Source organism: Xiphophorus maculatus, chromosome 2 (assembly GCF_002775205.1).
Source record: "Xiphophorus maculatus strain JP 163 A chromosome 2, X_maculatus-5.0-male, whole genome shotgun sequence".
NCBI lineage: Eukaryota > Metazoa > Chordata > Actinopteri > Cyprinodontiformes > Poeciliidae > Xiphophorus > Xiphophorus maculatus.
The window spans coordinates 11,800,732-11,821,945 of NC_036444.1; the positions used below are offsets into that span (position 1 = coordinate 11,800,732).

Sequence of the window (21,214 nt, forward strand, 5' to 3'; positions counted from 1 at the left end):
TTGTTTTATCACACACAAAATACACAGCAATAAAAACTTGATTTAAAAGTTTGTTGGCGTTTAATCAACTCAATATTAACTAATTATTCAATGTTTATTATTGTAAAACAGCTCTGTGAAATTCTTCTTGTATGACTTTGGCTTTATTGTAAAGTTGAACAAATTTCAAAGGTTTGTCCAGGTCAAGAAAGCAAACCTTTAATAAAGTTTCCAGTCTCATTAAAATGAAAGCTAATTATTTGGAGTTCTTCATAATAGTCTATTATTTTCTAAAACAAAAAAATATATATTTTGTTCCCATATGTTTTCCCTCATATTTAGTTAAGTAAAAATATCAGCAAATACCTGGCTGGCAGCGGTACAGATGCCGAGGGGCCCCTCCCCTTCAGCGGCAACATAATTGGGAGACTGCCGTCAGTCTTTCCCGGGGCGAGCCGCCGCATAACCTAATAATCCATCCATCTAAAACACACACCAAGCCTCACAGAGGACCGGGAGTTCATGAGCGCTTGAACAAACACTGAGGGGAGTGGAAATATCTTGGGGACGTGCTCGGTGCGTTCTTCTTTCACATGCGAACTTGTGCAAGTGTAACATCCATACTGGTGCTTTATTTTCTTGCGCGTCGGTCAACTTAAAAAGGAAGAGAAGCGCGTCTGCGGGCTTTTGTTGGCCATGAGAAGTTGAGTGCGCTTTCAGGTGAGATGAAAACCACATCAGCATGCGATATTACATACCGACCGATCATTTAAACTGCGTTGTGCCGTTTTGAAAATATTGTTTTACTTAAGATATGCCCATGAATTTGTTGCTTATCTGTGGTACAGTTTAAAGAGCCGCTGCATGCACGTATTATTTGTCCGTTTTGTAACATTTTGTGTTCATTATATAACTTAGATAATTTATTTTAAACGTCGTTTTAGACTATATGGAATGGAAATGTCTATTAATCAGTTATCAACACTATATCATGTTGTTATCCACTAGGTGTAGCCGTCTATTTTTTTTTAACTTACTAAAGGTTTTTAGAAACACAACTCCAAAACCTTAAAAAAAAAACAAAAAAAAACTTTTGGATTCTTAAAAAAGTATTATATATTTAAAGCAAACAGTTCAGCAAATAACTTAAAACATTTGTTCAGTTTTCTCCAAAACTGAAAAAATGGCATGTCAATTGTGACTCATCATCCAGGGTGGGATGACTTGAGGGGGCGCCATAAGTTGTGTTGCAAACAAGTGCCTGATTCTTATGATGTGGTTCAGTAGGGGTTGTAAGAGAATATTAATTTACACCACTGGTGGTTGTGGAGATGCAGATTAACAACACTATGTTAAAGGGCTGCTTCTCTTTTTTGACAAATCTGGATTAAATTTGATAATTTGTTGTCCATTGCCTAACTCCTTAAAATGGTCAAACCTCAGAATAATGTAACAGAAATGTATTATATCTATCTGTCCATCCCAGCCAGCTAGCTATACTTCTTTTTATAAAGCCTAAGCTCTCAAACAATTCAATATATGATTTTTTTTATTTCTTAATAGCTTTGATTTGAAAATTCAGTGGTGTGCCAGTATTACTGCAAGTTTAATTGCTTAAGATGACATGTCACCTGCATATCCATTCTAAATTTTAATTTAAGCTGTCCTTAAATCCTCAAATTATTCAGTGACTATTGTGTTATATAGAGGTATATGTACTGGCACACTGAACTAACACCACCCACCTTTCGTTGAGTACATTAACATTCAACAATGGACATAGGTTACTCACCAAATAGAGGTGCCTAAATTTTATGGGTTCAGTGAGTCACTCCACTCACTGTCCATCTGAATTTGATCCAATTCCTTAGAAGGAGCGTTTTATTGAAGGGAGTGTTTTGAATACAGTGATAAAAAGCTGATGAAGGAAGGCAGCAAAAGAAAGAACTTACCGCTGTGTGAGTGCTGATTTTGCTGGCTGTGTTTCAGAGTTTTTGGTCAGAGTGACAGGGACTGAGAAGAATTTCTGTTCAGGCCAAAAGAATAGACCTGCTAGTTTTACAGTGCTACTTTGTATCCAATCCTGCATTATTTGCATATTGTGTCATTGAGATGTTGCCAGTTGCAAACTACTGTTACTGTCAGAAGACAGTCAGAATTAAGAAAGTTGCAGAGATTTTAACATTTCTGAAGTTACTGCAGTATAAATTAAGGGAAATGCGTGTAAGGAAAATGCTCTTTCCTGAACCACAATCCTCAGTTTTCTTTTGGTTTTTATGACATGTCTAGACTGATCCAAAATCTCTATTCAGATGTGATTTTAATGTTAATGTACTGTTTCTGTTATGCTGAAGCCTTTGTTTGGACAGCGATGAAAGTAGCTGAAATACAATAGCTTTCTGAAGCCAATAGATTTTTAAATTTTATGTGTTATTTAAACATGTTATTGTCACAGTGGGAGCTTGGCTGGCTTTATATGATTATGGATTCCAGAAATCCTCAGTACCAATAAACAAAGCAACTAAAGGTACCTAATGTTAGTATGTGTAATGAGTCTACAGTAACGGTTAGGTGCCAATGACTTGCAGGCAGACAACTTGGCTGAGTTTGGCCTCTTCAAAACTCTTTGGTGTCTCTGCATTCTCCATTTGTAAATGAATTTTCTCGAGGTTTGTGTGAGCATAATTTGTGCTGCTTCACTTGAGAAATACAAACAAACAACAGTGGTACTTTTGAGAGGAGACCATGCATTGCGTGCATGGGTGTTCCCCTGTACCCTTAGGCAATCAGGGGACAAGTGAGGGCACTCCTATGTGTCAGTCACTGTTGTTGTGCGCAAATGCTCCCATCAGCCTGCCTTTAGGATGGTATTAACTAATGCTTACAAAAATGTCAAAACACACAGACACTTCTGCACATTTAGACCTGATTGCGCAGGTCATAGGCTATTCAGGATGTGGAGAATTACTTGATTTGTTGTCAGCCACCAACAAGCCTACCATTATGTTTATCTATTTTGTCAGCTTAGTTACATGGTTCCAACTCTGTTTTTATTAACCCTTGACTTTTTTCCAGTCAGTAGAGTTTTTCCTTTCCCTACTGAAGAGTTGACTCACAAATCAAGTATCACTTCGAAACCCCCTAATCTCCCTCCTCCAAATAAAAATACATGAACCCCTTTTTTGAATCAGCAGATGTGCACTGGTTCTGCCCAGTTACAATTTATGTTGTCTGGAGAACTAATTCACAACATTAAGCATAAAGGGAGTCTCAAATAAAAGGGACACATACATCACTGTCGATTTGGGGTATTTGGTTACCATAGTATGCAGTTTCCTGTGGCATTATATTACAGCTGTTTTGAGATAGCACATTTAGAGATGGACAAAACATGGACAGATAGAGCCTAAGGGCTAGAATTTGATCCATATCGATTCCGCTCAGTAAAGAGTGCTTGTAGCATTGGATTAGTATTCACAAAATTTAAAAAATAATTATATAATTTCATGTGTGGTTGATTATTCTATGTAATTCAATAAATGTTTTTGCATACTGCAAATCTTGGATTGCTATTCAAAATACACTCATATACTTACTGACTGTGGAGTAAGTGCAATCCTGAGTCAACAATGCATAGACTTCTATAAGAGAGGAAATCATGTATAAATTAACCAACAAAAAAATAGGAAGTCAAATTTCTGTAGGACATGCTGCCTTTTCTTAAAATAAATTAAATAATTCCTTTAGTCACCCTGGGAGTAATTTCAGATTTTCTTACCTCAAATGTTTTGCTCATGCATTTCCAGAGTACTTACGTTTAATCTAACTGTGTTTTCAGCTTCAAAGCCTGACTTTGTCATCATGTGCATGTTTATGTTTAATCTTTATATGCAAGTGGATATTCTGGCAATTTTCTGTATTGAATTATTGCGACAAAACATAATTTCCCAAGAGAAACACATGCTCAGTTAAAACATCAAAAAAGGTTTGTGGCCATAAAGCCATGTGCTATGAGTAAATTAGACAGTGTAGAAAGTACCAGAGGTGGAACCAGGTCATTATTTTGAACATCTCAAGCAAAGATAGTCAAGGCAGTCAAGTCCCAAGTTTGAAACTTGGAATTTCTTTTAAGTCTTTTTTTAAAACAATCTTGTAACTATGATGGAAGTTCAGAAACTGAAAGAATAAAGTAACACTCCAGGTATGGTTTTGATGAAGGGATAACATTTTAACATAGCATAAAGGTCCAAAAAGTCAATTTGACATAATAATGCTCCTTTAAACTATAATTTTTCAGAATAAACCCTCAGTAAAAATGGAAGACTTAGTACACTGGCTACAGTAAACAGTATATTTATTCTCCATATGATTTATCGACACAGATAATAATAATATCCATCCTCTGACAGAACTATACTCAAAATAATGCTATGATTGAGGTGCAGGGGGAGAAACTCGCTTTCTTGAGTGGAGGTGAAGAAACTGTTTTCTGAAACATCCACTTGCAATCTTGAGCAAATAGGCTGCACATTATTCTTAGATGTACTTGTAGGACTGGATTTAAAATAGTGTGACAAAAATACAATACACCTTAAAACCAAACAGTACCATTAAATATAGCCCCGAAAATACTAACTAATAACATAAAGTTAGCTAAAGTCAGCTAGCTCATCATAGCAAAAGAAAAGTGATGCCTTCCAAATTCAATTCAAGTCCCAAGTTGTTAGTGTAAAAATCCAAGTCAAGTCACCAGTCTGAACATTTTTTCAAGTCAAGTCAAAAGTCATAACATTAATGACTCGAGTCTGACTCAACTCCAGGTCATGTGACTCAAGTCCACACTTCTGGAAAGTACTAGCAAGTAGTGATACAAAAGTTGCCAAGAACTTGTTATTGTAATATACAGTATGTCAATGTGAGCTTTTCTGTTGTGAATCATACGTAGAAACATTGATCACATTTTTAATGTTTACTTCTTCTCTGTAGATAGTTAATTCTCAGACTACACTTTAACATGGCAATTTTCACACAGATTATGTGTGTTGTTAACACTTATTTGACAGAACTGATGTAAGCTCTGTACCCTCGGGATAAATGTTGTGAACAAGTTATGGAAACAAACACTGCAGTGCTATTTTCAGTCATTTCTAGTCTTTCAGCTTGTTATTGGAAGTTAAATAAATGACTACATCTCTGATATAAACTGTTTATTTAAAGTGTGATGAAATAACGAGTAAGAGCTTATCTGAGTGAACTATGGCTTTTACAGCAATCTGTAATTAGAGTGATAGTCCAGAGATCAATTGTTGGAGCACTACATGTTACCATTGGATAGTTTCTGGAACTTGCAGGTTACTTTTACAGAATTTAAAGTTTACTTTCCGGAAATTAGTAGGTGATTTCCTAAAACTTACAAAAAAATGCTAAATTTATAAACAAACTCCTGATTTCTGAGAAAGTACCCAATGTGTTCTGACCTGTAGTAATGGCCACACAAAGCCCAGGAAAATTCATGTAATTCATAGAAAGTACCCAACATAGTTACAGTATGTACATGGTTATTTTGTACATAACTATGTACAAATGTACATAGTTATGTACAGTTTTGTACATAACTATGTACAAAATAGTTATCCAAATTATTGTGTGTTCCTATTTTGGTCATTTGACTTTGTAAATTAATATTTTTTTCTTTCCTCTTGTATCTGGGTAGTAGGATCTGGTCTGTGACAATTCAGTCACGTCACGTTGTAATACCACGACACAACAGAAATGTAAATAATGGAAGGAGGAGAGAGATGCACCTTTTCAAGCTGGAAATACAAACTGTTTTGAGTTAGAGTAGGGTTGCACTGTACACTGTGTGCTGGCAACAAAATGCTGTTGTTATACTCTTGAAAATAGGGGAGACAGAATAACATGCAGTAATACAAAGATGAGAGTGTGAAAGCCCCCTTGTGGAGGATGAAGTCATTACCAATTGATCCCAAAATAGGCTTTCCATGGAAAATTACAAACATTACAAGAAAAATAATGCTTTTTAAAATTGTTTGTACTGTATTTACATTATTAGTTTTATGTCAAGTAATATGAATTAACATTTATTGTAGACATTTTTAATGCCAATTGAAAAGCTGAAGAGGTTGGCTGAAGAGTAAAGAGGAAATTCTACCCTCAGACATGTTCGACTCTCCCTGGTTGTCATTTTTATGTTGAGGCTGCAGAGGCTGTCATTGGCAGCTGCTGAATGTAACTAATAAAGTAACTTGTGATCTAACTAAGTTACTTTTAAATAGTCAGGTAAGTAATTAAGTTACTTTTTCAAGGAGTAATTAGCAATCATAAAGTAAGTTCTTTTTTTTGCCATCACTGTTGATAAGTTACAAAAAAGTAACCAGTGTACTGGATAAAAGTTTCACGAAAGTACTGTGTATGTTCCAGAAAGTGTTTGGGCTGAAATGTAAATTCTAACATCCAGAAAGTAACCTCCTGCAAAGTATGGATACGTCTCATGCAATGTTATCTAGGTTTTATTCTTAATTCCTTTTGTACACATCCGCAAAGTCTGTTGTATTAAGGTATCTTTAATGTACCCAGGGGGTAAATGGTATTATAGCGAGCAGAAAAAGTATTCAACAACAATAAATACAGTAAATATAATAAAGAAAACCATCACAGTATAGACATTAAAACATAACTGCTGACAGACACACACAGATATGGTGTGTGGAACATGGTGGTAGTCCTACATTTTCCCACTGAGACATGAACTCACACACACTCACAGGGGAGTTACATGCTTGCTTAAATGCAGGGTTAAAAAAGATGACTGACTATTGCCAGAAAAAATAATTTATGTCTTGAGCGTTAGGAACAATTACCTATGTTGTTCTGCCAGGTCACTGCCTGTGGTCAGAGAATGAAGACAAATAGCTCTGCTAATGCACTCTGTCCTGTGGAGATGGAGGGCCTTGATAATAATGTATTAAACAGGGCACCTGGATGTTGCTAAATGCCTCATTAGGGTGAGGGATTGGGCGGTGTCTTTGTGTGAAAATGCCTGTGGCCAAACCATCTGCTGCTTTCTTGTGTGGCAATTTCTGCCACGAATATTATGTCTGTGACTAAGCTAATTTTAGATGTTGAAGTTTCCTAATTTTCTTCATAAAGCGTCTAATTTATTAGATTCTGCCTGTTAAATAATCAAAGCTATGCAAGTTGTGCTTTATGGTCCGTAGCCTGTTTGATGTGAACCCAACTAAAAACATTTATATTTCATGTAGTATCTCTTAAACAGACAAAAGTCTTGTGTAAGATCAGAAGCCAGCAGTACTTGGCTGGCAGGATCAAATCTGTCACCATCTCTATCCATATTATTTCCCATCACCCCCTGCACAGTCTGCCAGCCATGCTGCCAAAGACAACAGGGACTGAAGTAGTCAGGAAACAGCAGTGTTAGCGTAACCTACATGGTACAAGCCGTCTCTTTTTTTTCTATTTCCCATGTCTCCTTTGCTGTTCTCATACTTCTTCATCTTTGTTACTCATAATACTAGATTTTTGTTTTCTTATGGTGTTCTGTGTTCTTTCATGATTTTTTCCACAAAAGATTAACTGTTTTTAACAGATCCTGATGTCACAATTTGTTCGGTTAGGGAATTCTTGCAGAAGTTGGCTGAACAAGTCTGTACTCAAGCTCTCATAAAAGATCCATTACTCAAATGCTTCTCACTTGGTTAAATTCATGTCACTGTTATCCGGGAAATACTGTACAGGGGATAAGCTCTGCCATCCACACTATCACCATTGTTCGCAAAGTGCAAATGCCGCATGGATTGAATCCATTTTTTTTCCTCTCTTTGCTCATCCATCACAGGGAGCTCTGTATCTGTATTTCTAACCCTAGAGGTGTGAAGTTGTCTCAATTTGTCATCTTAAGTAAACTGCAGTGTGTTTATCAGGGCCTAATAGTCTTGGTTTTAAAGCAACGGGAAAATTGGATCAATGCCACTTTGCCCTTATGAGCTTAGAGTACATTAAACAGTAAAAACACACAGAAAAAATCCACTCTATGATTAAACTTTAAAGACCAGATGACAAAACAGAAGGGTGAAAGTAAAATAACCCAAAATAAGATCTAGTTTCCCAGCTTAAGTTTTCTTCCTTTTGATCATGCACTGAATATATGTGTTTGCATTATATAGATCATCATAAATTATTCAAAAGGTGCTGCATAGATATAAAAAAAACATTGTCCTTGAAAGCAACCATGTCTTTTATTGGTTTCCTGTGCAGTCAGTCCATCTGGAAGAAGCATGTTTCCTTTCAGATGTGTAGGTTACATTTGCATCCAATCTATTAATTTAGCTTGACATTGTTTACAGCCTTGTTTGACAGGTTGATGTGTGCAATCTGCGGTGGGTGTGGACGGAAGGTAATGAGGGCTGCTAAAAGGTCAAAGGAGGAGCTTTCTTGTGATCTATTGATTAATTTCTTCATCATTTGTCTGCTTATTTGGAAGCCGTATGGCTGTAACTGTAGGAGCTGAGTTCTAGTAAAACTTGTAATACTGAGATTGGACTCTTATAATGGGGTGAAGGTTTATCACAGCTCTGATATATCTAAAATCACAAAACATTAGATTTGGTGATTAGGTTGCTTTATAGTTCTACATTGAAGTCCAGGAAGTGTTAAAAGACTTACTTTTATTCTTTTTTCTAACCCACCAAATTGGTTCATAACTTGTAACCTTAAGTTTGATTATAGTTACCCAACTTTGTCCCAAGAGCATTTGGGTCAAAGAAATAACTAAGGTTTGTCAACTTTTCTAGAGATGGGGACTAAGTGTTGTATCATTTTGTAAGAACTTCAGTGCTGAGCGTTTCATTAAACAAAACTAATGTGGTTTTTGGTTTAATAACAACTACATATGAACATGGTTTAACAAAGGTTATTTAGTTATAGGCTACATGGAAAATGTAATATGTTAGACCCCTAAATTATATGCTGAAAAGTGATATCTTCAGCACAATTCTTTGCATTAGCATCGCAATTACATTTTCATTTGATATTGTGCAGCCCTTCTACAAGTTTATAAATGTTAGAGTTGTGAGTTGAGTTGTGTGAAAGCATTTGTCAGTAATTATATACACTTGTATTTAACTCCCTCCCCCCAAAATTTTAACTAATTTCTTATTGTTAAGGTGTTTGAAACCTTTTCTTTTAAAATTCATAACTGTAAATTAGATCCATGACTATTTATAGTCATATAAAACAGTGCTGAAGTCTGCAAATTTTCAGTCAAAAAAGTCAGTGTCCCTTGAATTTTCTTACTACTGGTTTCTCAGAGTGTAAATAAAGTGATATATGTAATGTTTCTCACTCAAGCCTCTTTAATTGGATGCAAAGTCCTCAACAAGTCACATCTAATCTTTTACTTGGTGTAAATTAACTTGTTACTGGGTCCACAGGCAGTAATGAATCTGTATACCATGAACAGAACAAGTAAAGATATCTGTGTGAACAGGAAATGGAGAGAGAAGCTGAAACAGGAATGGCCTGTGGCAAGATAGCAGAGTGTAGCTGTTTGGTTGGTGTGACCTTTGTTTTGAGCAAATGCAGTAAAAGAACACAAAAGGAAAGCTATTGACATACAACAGCTGATGTAGGATGAGCAAAGGAAGGGGAGATGCTTGATGGGCTCCATGGTGAAACAGCTGAATGGTAACAACAGATATACATCCTTTGTGAAGTTAGATGACACTGCATATTGCTCCACCCTGTTGACTCTTTCCACTGGTCTCTCCCTTCAGATCTGAGAAGAGTGAAAGCAGAACAAGGCTACTGCACGCATCATGGCAACAGAAGACTCTGGAAGTAAGAGGAAGAATAAAGCTTGGACTCTGTTTTGCTTGCCTGTCAGTAATTATGGTAGAGAAGGACGAAGGACTTTTGTTTTGTTCCATCCACTGGTTCTGTTTGTGGGGCTGATTTTGTTGGCCAGCCTTCCTTTTGGAGCAAGCATCAAACAGAGTGTCCCCAGAGTCAAACTCAGCTACAGAGGTAGGAAGTTAAATATTGTTCATATGTCTGTTAATTTTATTGTCATTGCATATTTTTTATTGTCTTACCTAAATATGTGTTTCATCCAGGTAAAACAATGTAAAATTAAACTAAGTTAATCATCTCTGAATTGGCTTGTAATAACATTCTTTCCAACTTTTGTTTTCATAAACTTTTTTTTATCTCTATGAACAATTGTAAAGAAAAAAAAAGCATGAACCGTATAGAGAACATTGTTGCAATGTATCACACTTAAGACTGACAGCCTGTCATGAATCCACTTTTGCCACTTAAATGTGTGCTCACTTTTGTTGTAAATAATATGGGGCTCAAGGTGTTACAGTTTAGATTTGTGTTGTGTTGTAGTTCAACCAATTCTTTACTAATAAGTTATAATTTTATAAATATCGATTGAGTTATGTTTGCTACATGTTTATGTAGCTATCAAAATGACATCAAAGGCTAAAGGGAAGACTGAGCTGACAGTCTCAGATTTTGGAAGCTGCTACTAAGGTGATAGCTTGCCTGAAAGATGAACTGACATTTTAAATCTTCCTGTGAAAGCCTAGTAATGGTCGATTTGTGGTGAAAAAGCATAGCAAATGTCTACCCCTGCTTGAATTATTGTGAAGATGCTCATGACGAATGGATTGAGGTAATTGAGAAGGGGTGCTCTCACATCTGAGGATGTTAAAATATACATATTCTTGGAAAAATTCTATTTATATTTCGCCTGGAGCCTCAGACATGGGGACACACTTCCAAGCACTCCAGAGTTCAAGATATTAAACCTGAATGGCCTTGTCCAGTGAAACATCCAACAGTTGATTATAGTTATAATGCCCAAATTTTTTTTGAAACAAAATACTATTGCTACAGTTTTTAAATCTATATATGGTTCTGTTGATTACGAAACAGCCATCCCATCTGCTTTCTAATATAATCTCTCTCATATTATCAGTCAACTGTGTTCATGCATTTAACCTTAAATTAGGTCAGTTTACTTTATGCCACTCAAGAAAAGCAAAAAAGGGACTGCACTCTTAAAACCCACTCTAAACTCCAGTGCAAACTTTACTTCAAAGTCCTCATCTGTCATTCAATGTACGAGCTACAAAAAAACCTGCACAAATGAACTTCAGTCTTGCTCCATAAAACTGAATCCCCACTGTGACCTAAAAGTAAACTCACCCTGACTTCAACCTCTGAAGGCTCTCTTTAAGTTAAGGCTTTCAAGCCCCAATGTGGCTGGGAAGAGACACACGCGTGTGTTTTTAGGAGTCCAACATAAATACATTCACGTAGCTGCAGGAATAATGACTGCAATGGACAGTGTTTTTTTAGTACTAGGGGCAAGCATTTAAATCTGCTCTTTGTCTTATGTTGTGTTTCTTTTAGCGTAGTTAATACATTATTACGTTTTAATTGAGATACTTTTATATTTTATCTTTTGTTTTCTCCTTAGCTTTGTGAACATGATTGACTTCAGAGTTTATTCATGCATTTAACTATTAAGAGGGTTCTTGTAGCATGAGAAAAATTTGCAGTGAAATGCCCATGTTTGGCTTTCTTAGCCAGCATAACCAAGGCTTAAATAAATCCATCAAAAGCAAATCCTTACCCCAGCACTCATAGCATGCACACACCATCATCAGCTCATCAGTTCATGCTGGTAAAATGCAACACCAACCAGCAGTGATCACTCATCAAACATCACATCACATCATCCCCCACACCCACTGTGAAAACACAGCCTCAATGAGTGACGGGTAAAATGATCAAAGTGAAATCATCCCTGTTTGAGTGAGCATCTTCAAAACAAGAACATTCAACTGCTTGAACTCTACCCGGAAAATCCCATACTGATGGACAGGTTTCAGCCAGAGTCATAGCTAAGCTGCCCTGGCTCTCTGCTAATACAAAAGGAAATCATCTAAGCACGATGTCAATGGCTCTAACTGTTTTATCTGCTGCATTGTTAAAATGGAATTTCCCCAAACTTTTAATTACATCCCACCACACATTAAATGTACCCACCAAACCCCCCCAAAATACAAACAAACTAAAAATATCTCATTTTTAATCATAAATATTTGTTTTTATTGGCACAATAAAATGGCCTTTGTAAGTCAGGTTTTGACGTTGATGTAGTTGTCATCCACTGGGGTGGACAAGGTTTCTGTCTCTGTATTGGTAATCCATAAAGTAGTGAATGCAAGAGATGCCACAAATTAGCTCATGAAACTGTTCTAATCAGTCTGCTGGAAGATGAAGGACTGAGCCATGAGCCCTTTGTAACACATTGTTGGATGGCAATCATTGCTTTGTTCAACTTAATGACCAGAACAGTGAGGACATAGCTTTTACTTATAGCTTAACTATAATCGGATCTTAATTATCTGATTATTGATTAGACAGACATCTTCTCCTGCTCAGAAGAAACCACTGCTCATGTCTTGGAGCTCCGCGTGCGAGTGAAAGTAGGAGGCGATAGGTAACAACAGACAGACGTAATTAGTAAGTCACGTTATTGCTTGGATTTTACAGCACCTTGTTAAGTCCCTAAACTTCACATTTTAACGGAAAAAAAAGCGCAATGCGACTTTGATGTAACGAGTAACGCGACGGTTTTGTAGAAATGTAGTGAAATAGAAAGTACAGATATTTACTGTAAAATGTAGTGGAATAAAAGTCGAAAGTATCCATTATTAAATCTACTTAAGTAAATTGTACTTAAGTACAGTAACAAAGTACAAGTACTTTGTACAAGTACAAAGTACTTGTACTTTGTTACTTTCCACCACTGATTATTGCCAAAAGCGAGCCAAACATATGCCAGCATCTTCATTGCAATCATTGTCATTGTGACTGCAGTGGAAGGGTTGTTTTAATTACTGTTAATTATATCTATCTATATGAGTTTTAAAGAATCAGCTGAAATAAATGGAACAATCACAGTAATGGTAACCTGCATAATTCTCCATATCAGTCTTTGACCTTTGGCCATTCAACTTATTAAGCATATCTATATCGCAGCTTCCCTAAATGCCAGTTGGGGAGCCCAACAAAGGTTCATCAGGTTGCTGAAGGCTAGGTGTGGAGGACAACACTGATGAGCAACTGCCGCACACTGTTTCAATAGACTTATGGTGCTGTGTGTTTACAGAAGAGATTACTGCTAACCAGAGGCTAGAGAGTCTAATCTCTCTTTGAGGTTTAGACTACATGGGGCATGAGGTGTGTAGGAGAGAGAGATATGACTATGTGGGGGGTTTTGTCCCTGTGAGCCTGTATATGAGGAAGGCATAAGGCAGCTTGGTGTGGAGGGTTCCCAGAAGTTCAAATATTGAAGGTTGCTAACCTCTCCAATCCTTCACACCAAGAGTGTAATCACAATGTCAATCTTTTCAGAGTGACTCCCACAGGACGCCCCTGCTCTGAAGTGTTTACTCAAGGCATGTTGCTATACTGCTGCACTGAAAAGACCTTGGTGATGGAAAAGATTTCCTCAGATCAGGAAGATCAAAGACTCAGTGCCGAGACCAACATGTAGCTCTGTTCACCTCCCAGAAATCCCTCTGTCAAATGGGCTATAGACATTGGGAACCCAAGATGAACTGTGAAAGCAAAATTCAGTTGAAGCGAGATAGTAAATAAGCTGTCACTATTGAACATTAAACCATGCTAAATATTTGCTGTTTTAATTCAGTTAATATTTCCAAAATTATTTCTAGTTTCTGAGTGCCATAATATTAAGATACATGTTTAGATGTGTATTAATAAAATATCTGTTTAAGAGATCTTTTATTACTTTCCATGTAATAAGATTATTAGGACTTCAAAACAAACTGGGAAGCCAAGATGATGGCTCTGACAACTTTTGAAAGGTTAATTCATGGCATTTAGTTTAAACTTGGGTGAAAAATTTGGAAAATACCAACCTCAGAAGGAATGCGAAAGACCGTTTGATGATTCTGGCGAAAGCAAAACAAGTTATTTATTGAAATATTTTGAGAAGAGAACACTTTCCAAAATAGATGGCTTCATGAAGAAATAATATAATGTGTTAATATTAAAGCCTTGCATGATGTAATGGCTGAGCAACATATGTTCATCATTCCCTTATCAACTCTGCAGCCACAGCTCATGTTTATGATGCCCAGCCATCTGAAAATGATGCTTTGTGGACAATTAAAGCAAAGTTCACTAAAATACACAATCACCTGAAATATCTGCTTTCAAAAACTTGGATTTAAACTGTTAGGTGCTTTGTCCTGAAAGGATATTGTAAGAAAATGGACAAGAAGGTAGTGGTAGAGACATGTGCACTTATCACCACTGTCAATACGTCAGTTCTTTATCACCAAGTGTAGCTGGAGTGTTGAGCCAAGGTGGATTACTGTAAGTAAATCCAAGATGTTTTCGACACATTGTGTTTTTCTCCTGATCAGGCAACCTTGTACTGGTCTGCAAACAATAAGCTTAACAATGTTCCTCCACTGAAATGTGCACTGTAATTTTATCCAAGATGGTGCATTTTTTACTTGTAAGCTATGTGTTTGCAAAGAATTTTAATCTCCCTGTTTGTCTCTTGCTTGTCTTGGATCAGAATTGCTTCAGGCTGGAAGTATCTATCTGTTTGTGGGCCCTGCTGATGTCCTGCACTCCCACTCTCTGCTGTTGGATGAGGAGAGAGGCAGTCTTTTGCTCGGAGCTAGGGATCACATCTACTTGCTTGACCCAGACAACCTGAGCAAAACCCCAAGGAAGGTAACAGCTATACAGAGGAGAAATATACAATACGTAGAAGGTGACAGAATGACTGAAATCTGAACTACAAATAAACAGATGCTCATTTCCTGCATCCAAGACATTGCTTAGAAGACTTCAAAGTATTTGCAGGCTCTTCAACCACTGTTTGATGGAGCAGTAATTGTAGAAAATAAATTAAAGCATGATTTCTCCATTCATGTTATCTGAACTATTCAGTTTAGATCTATGCTTGGAGACACTTTAAACTCCCTGACCTCAGTTATTTGCTGTGAGTAGGAAAATGGAACATTCAGTCATTTAGTTTCATCCCATGACACTTAAACCTCTCCTACCATTAAGTGGGCTGACGTAAGGCACTTTTTTTCCATTCTAATTTGGCTGAAAGGCACTCAGGCATGTTTTGTTTTAGAGAAGCGCTCACCTTTCAGTCAGCAGCAGTCTGCATCTGTCTGTCTGCTGAGGTCAGGGTCGCCATGTTCGAGGGCACATGCGTGCACACTCTCCAACAAATGCATACATAAACATTTGCCGTGTACGCACACTCGCCATTATGCGTTTACACAAACACATGCATTCAGATGGGTGCCATATGTTAGAGATTGTGGATGTGAGTGTGTGTTTATGCAGCTGAGGTTGATCCATCAGAGAAAGGACTGTTTATTTGATCTTTATCAAGTTGTTCTATCTGATAGTCATGCTTTCAAAGTGTTGCCTTTCTGGTTGCCTCTTGGGCCATCGATGGTGATACTGAAGAAGATATGAACCAAAAGTTTTAATCTTTGAGACTTGTGTGATTAACCCAGACTATGGATGTCATTCCTACCTGCATACATAGTGTTTCTGAGAGGAGATGCAACTGAAATAGGATGAACAGAAAAGAAGCATAAATATTAATGCTTATTCCAGGCGTTTCTGCCTTATTGTTGCTCTTTGGTGTGCGGGAAAAGTTTTACTACAATTTTTATGCTTGTGTAGAAGCATTGACAAAACCAGGTGGGAAAATAGTCTGTGTACATGCCTTCACCACATGTGTGAAGGCATGTGGTGCCTTCACACATGCACCAATTGTAATGTAACACTGTAGTTTCTGTATGAATTCCTTTTCTATGAACAGTATTGACAATAGCTCTCCTTGGCGGGGTTACAAGAGGTAACAAACTAAGCAGACAAGCCAGTTATAACACATGTATGAACAAGGTGGGGGACATTGAAAGACTATTGGAGAAGGGCTCTCTTACCAGAACTTAAAACGTTGTTATAGGTCAGACCTTTTTTAGTTTGATTATTGAAGCAATGGAAGTAGGAATAGTGCAAGACTTAGCAAGAACACAGCTTCTTAAAGGTAATTCAGAAAATGGCAAAATCTTTAAGTAGATTCTGGCTTTGACCTTTGCTTGTTCTCTCTACTGTCTTTCATGTTGGCTTTGCTCTGTAAGCAAAAAAGAAACATATGTTTGGCTTTAACCTGTCTGGTCTCAGAGTTCAGTCTGCTCTTGTTTTAAGCCTTAAAAAGCCTCTAAAAGGGCTTCAAAAGGCTCTTTGGTTGCACTAAAGCTGACATTAGGTTAAGGGGTCAAGACTTTTCTCAGTTCTGCATTTTAACAAGGTCTATAAAATCCTATATTTTGTTTGTTAAGTAGCCAATATAGATATACTACAAAAGGGAGAATCTGCATTCTCCCTGTAAAATATGGGCACTGTGTTTGTAGACTATACAAGATTATTGATGTCATTGCAGATTCATTATGATGTGCTTACTTTATGTGGCTAAGATATGCAGATTACAATGCGAATGACAACATTGAAACATATTTATTATGGGGCTTAAGTTTTATATTTTGACAACAACGTTGAGCCGGAAAAACACTCATAAATTTATCTGTCATTAGATCCACTGGCCTGCTCTGAGAGACAGAGTTGAAACATGCAAACTTGCTGGGAAAAGTACAAATGTGAGTATTTTCATAAAAAAAAAAGAAAAAAAAAAAGAACTTTTTCAATAGAATCTTCATTCCTTAGTCTGTCCACAAGCTGTATTGTAAATTTTACATGCTATTCATTATATTTAATGTCCTACTGTACCTCATATTTCCTCTGTTTTTTCTGTCCCTGCTTGTTCTAGTTGGAATGTGCTAACTTTGTAAGAGTCCTCCACAATTACAACCGGACACATGTCTATGCCTGTGGGACAGGAGCCTTCCACCCCACCTGTGCTTTCATTGAAATTTCCGGGCAGAGAGAGGTAAAGTATAAATGAGTGAATATCAAATGAAAATTCCTAGGCTGTATTTCATGGGTAGTGTTAAATAGTCTTGGAATATTACTCTCCTTTAAACCACAGGATGGTGTTTTCCAACTGTTGCCTAATACAGTAGATTCTGGCAGGCTGAAGTGTCCGTTTGATCCATTGCAGCCGTTTGCTTCAGTCCTTTCAGGTAAATAACATCCGTTTTGCAAACTTATACAATGAGTCATTTTTATTTCTGCAGAGCCAAATACTTTCATACAAAAATTTGCATTCCTATGTTTATTTTCTAAACTGTCTTCCTACAAAGCTTCTGTGTTAGAAATAGACAAGTTGACGTTTCTCAGAGAACAAGAAAGTAATTTTGCTGACAGTCATAAACAACAAATGTTTGGCAGCCTTTCTGCCATTTGTTGCATATGCTAACAGAAACCTTTCTGCTTTGCATTTTTGGGTTTACATAAGCTAGACACCTGACAAAAGAAAACAGCTTTTATTGAATACTCAAGTTTTTTTCATTTTACAGTCTAAAACTTAATTTATTTTATTGGCATTTTATGACAAATAAGTGCACAATTGGGAAATTGAAGGAAAGCACTACATACTTTGGGGTTTGTCTATTCCAGTTTTTGCACGGAGACTAACATGTTTGCCCACTTTTATTTACAAAATAAGTCAACAAGATTGAATGAAGTGTCCTTCTAGATATTCTTCATTTGGTTTGGGTCTGAATTTTGACTAGATTGTAAGGCATGAGCATTCTTTTTTCTAAGCCATTGCATCGTAGCGCTGACCGTGTATTTACTGTTGTTGTGCTAGTAACAGTCTCACATCACTTTTGGCCTCCAGCAGGTTTTCTTCAAGGATATGGAGCCTTTGCTTAGCTCCATCCATTCTCTCTGACCAGTTTCCCTGTTCTTTCTGAGGAAAAAAAATCCTGTTTCCATGACACTGCCAGCATTGTATGTTTCACTGTGGGTATGGTGTGTTCACAGTGATCTACAGAGCTACAGAGGTTTTTACCACACATACAGCTACAACATATAGCACTTTATATGTTGGGCAAAATTTTCAACTTTGACTCATCCTGCCAGAGTACCTTCTTCCATACATTTAGAATATCTGCTACATGGGAGCAAGCTTAATTTAAGACTTTTTTTTAGGTATTGTTTCAACAATGACTGAGTTGCATGTCATATTAATGCTCTCTTTGCCTGACCTGTCAGATTAGATTCTACTATCATCCTTGTCTTGGTAGTTTCGTGGTTGTGCCATACTCTCTCCATTTTTGGATGATAGACTGGACAGCGCTCTTTGAGAAGTTCAACTCTTGGGATGTTGTTTTATAATTTAGCATTGCTGTAAACACATCCACAATAATATTCCTGTGTGGTGTGTATCTTTAGTGATTGTCTGAGGCCTTTACAGAAGAGCTGCATATTTGCAGAGATTACATTGCTCACAGGTAGATGTTATTTACAAAGTAGGTTGCTTCTGAAGGCAGTTAGTTGCAATGAGTTTTATTTAGGGGCAACTGAGCAATTCTAATAGTACAGATTTTTATTTAAAAAATGGAAACTATTTATCTCTTCATTCCACTTCACAATGAAGTACTCTGTACTTTGTTTCCCCCCCCATAAAATATAACAAAATACATTGAAATTGGTGGTTGTAAAGACGCAACATGAAACAGTTCTAGGGATAGGATTTTTTGTAAATAAAAATAAATCAAATAAATCAAATATCTCTCCAGATCAGTACCTGTATGTGGGCACATCATCAGACTTTCTGGGAAAAGACACTACATTCACACGCTCCTTAGGTCCTCCACCTGACCAGCACTACATACGCACAGACATCTCTGAAGACTACTGGATCAACGGTATGTACACTCTTGCACATCTCCACACAAACATGCAGAGTGCACTCAAAACTTGTTTGCTTTCTATAATACTTTCGGCCTCACCGCAGACACAAAGAGCCGCCTGTACCCTCAGGATGATTATTGGAATTCCACAGAAAAGGAAACAGTCTACTTATTCATTTCACTGAAACTTTTATATGAATGCCACAACTGAACAGGGGCCACACCTACAGGGGAATTTACAGTGTGCCACAAAGTTCCGAGTCTGAGTCAAATGCACACACACATAAAAGCATGCACAGTCACTGAGCAGGGAGACCTCTCTGCATGTGCGTCTTCAGTTTTAAGTGTTTTACAACCACTGACAGACTGTCGTGTATCAACAGTTGTCTCCAGAATCTAAATCTTTGCACATGGTCTCAACATTTCACAACCACATGGTCAGGGATGTTTGGACTAATTTTGTCTGTCTCGGCTTCAGTGTCTCTTGGTGTGTGTAAACAGCTTGTGCTGGTGGCGGGGTAGACAGACAGCACCCCATCTTGTTGAGCGTCTCTCTTCCTGTGCGCCTGTGCAACATCTTCCCAGAGCTGCATGACTAAAATGACCTCCTGTCCAGCATGTTAGAAGCAGTTTATTAAGCTGTTCTAGTTGGGGAATCACCCTCTGGTGTTTGGCTTGGCTTAAAGACGTTGAGCTAATGTTGATGTACTGTCACTGAAACGTTGAAACTTTTGTCCTGTCCCTCCTCTGAATCTGGATAGAGATGGAAACATGCTGTTTCCATTTATTGCACCTAGCACAGTGTTCATTACTTTTGTTCAAGCTGATCAGTGTTTAGGACTTTACTTTATGATATGATTAAAACATGAAATACAGAAATCATTAGTTAAATACATAAATATACTTTAGGTAAAAACAACAAAAGAACAACTCCGTTTTCTTTAGCCCTCTATTGCCCTTCAGTCATTGTGATAGCCACGCCACTTAGTTTTTTGCACTACATTCACATTTATCGAAATTGGGTGTCTGCAATTGAGGGCCTCTCTCTTTAGCCAAAAGTATTATTAGGGCACAATGAATAGAGTAAATAAATTTGGATTTATGATAAACCACCAGATATTGCAAGTAATCTTTTGCAATACTGATATCGTATGCTTTGAAATTACTTCCCAATATTCTTTCCAGCCTTTGTCCATAGGATGTATACACAACAACGGTATTGGCAAAACTTTTAATCACCAAATCTGCACAGGTGAATTGTATCACATACACTCATTTGTAGAAATTTTAACCCTCCTGCTATCTTAGAGAGATGCTCAAGAGGAGCACAACAGATGTCACGGTTGGACGGCAGGGAAGCAGGGGGTTGTCCAGTCAGTCCGTCATTTCCCAAAACCACACAAACTTAAAAAAACCTTGTAAAGGTGCCGGACTGCACACAGGGTAAAAAATCTGCAAATGACTCTGTTTTATAAAGACCATGAGAGGATTGATTACCTTTTTGAGAGGTTTGAGATCATACTTTTTTCAGAATAAAGACATTGTTTACCTGCAAGTACAAATGGTAGCCTGAAACTTGGTGTCACAAAAATGTTTTGAAATATAACATAATAAGTGTGTTGATGTTTTTAAGAATGCTGCGCCTTAATGACACTAGTGAGAAAAATAGTGTTGTGTGTCAAGAAATAGTTTTGCATTGTCATTGGTTAGGAGTACATGAGGTCAGAAACTGTGACAGAGGTATTAAAGCTTGTAGAAGGAAGAGATACATTAATACCGAGACTATCTAAGTCTAATTTTAATTACTTTTTATCAAGTGATCAGAACTATACTCTTTATAATATTACATCTTGCATCTAATATCTATTATAATGTTGACGAGATAATTTGTTCCAATAACCTGAATTCTCATTTCTGAGTTAAAGCCTGTTGTTGGTATGTTCTTTAATAAAATCTCTTTTTCCAGGGACACCTAGCCATTTATTTTAAATTTTGTTGATGGACACTCACATTTTACAGGTTTCTTTTAATTATTTTTATCTATGTCTTAGGTATTAAATTTGTCCTTTGAACAAAACTAAAAGAACAATATTTGACCAAACCAGTAAATGTGCTTTTAGTATACAGACAAGACATTTATTAGACTACAAAAAATAATAAATACAATTCCAATTGCAAAGAACGGCTTGGAAACAATATTTGGTTGGATATAATATTTCAGTTGAATTGCTTTCAAGCTCTGTAGCTGGCATAATTGGCCAATTGGATCAACTCTAATTGCCCTCAGT

At 37.0% G+C, this 21,214-nt stretch overlaps 1 protein-coding gene across 1 annotated transcript in view; it reads left to right on the top strand.

Annotated features, from left to right (window-relative positions):
• Nucleotides 1-429: 429 nt before the first annotated feature.
• The window catches only part of sema3d (semaphorin 3D), a 36,630-nt gene continuing 15,845 nt past the window's right edge, over nucleotides 430-21,214 (top strand). Inside the window, exons 1-7 of the mRNA XM_023327083.1 lie at nucleotides 430-699; nucleotides 9,792-10,041; nucleotides 14,651-14,811; nucleotides 16,704-16,766; nucleotides 16,937-17,056; nucleotides 17,156-17,249; nucleotides 18,813-18,941. Of these exons, the coding sequence (XP_023182851.1) occupies nucleotides 9,834-10,041; nucleotides 14,651-14,811; nucleotides 16,704-16,766; nucleotides 16,937-17,056; nucleotides 17,156-17,249; nucleotides 18,813-18,941 (775 nt within the window). The 5' untranslated portion in view covers nucleotides 430-699; nucleotides 9,792-9,833. The remainder of the gene's footprint in view (nucleotides 700-9,791; nucleotides 10,042-14,650; nucleotides 14,812-16,703; nucleotides 16,767-16,936; nucleotides 17,057-17,155; nucleotides 17,250-18,812; nucleotides 18,942-21,214) is intronic.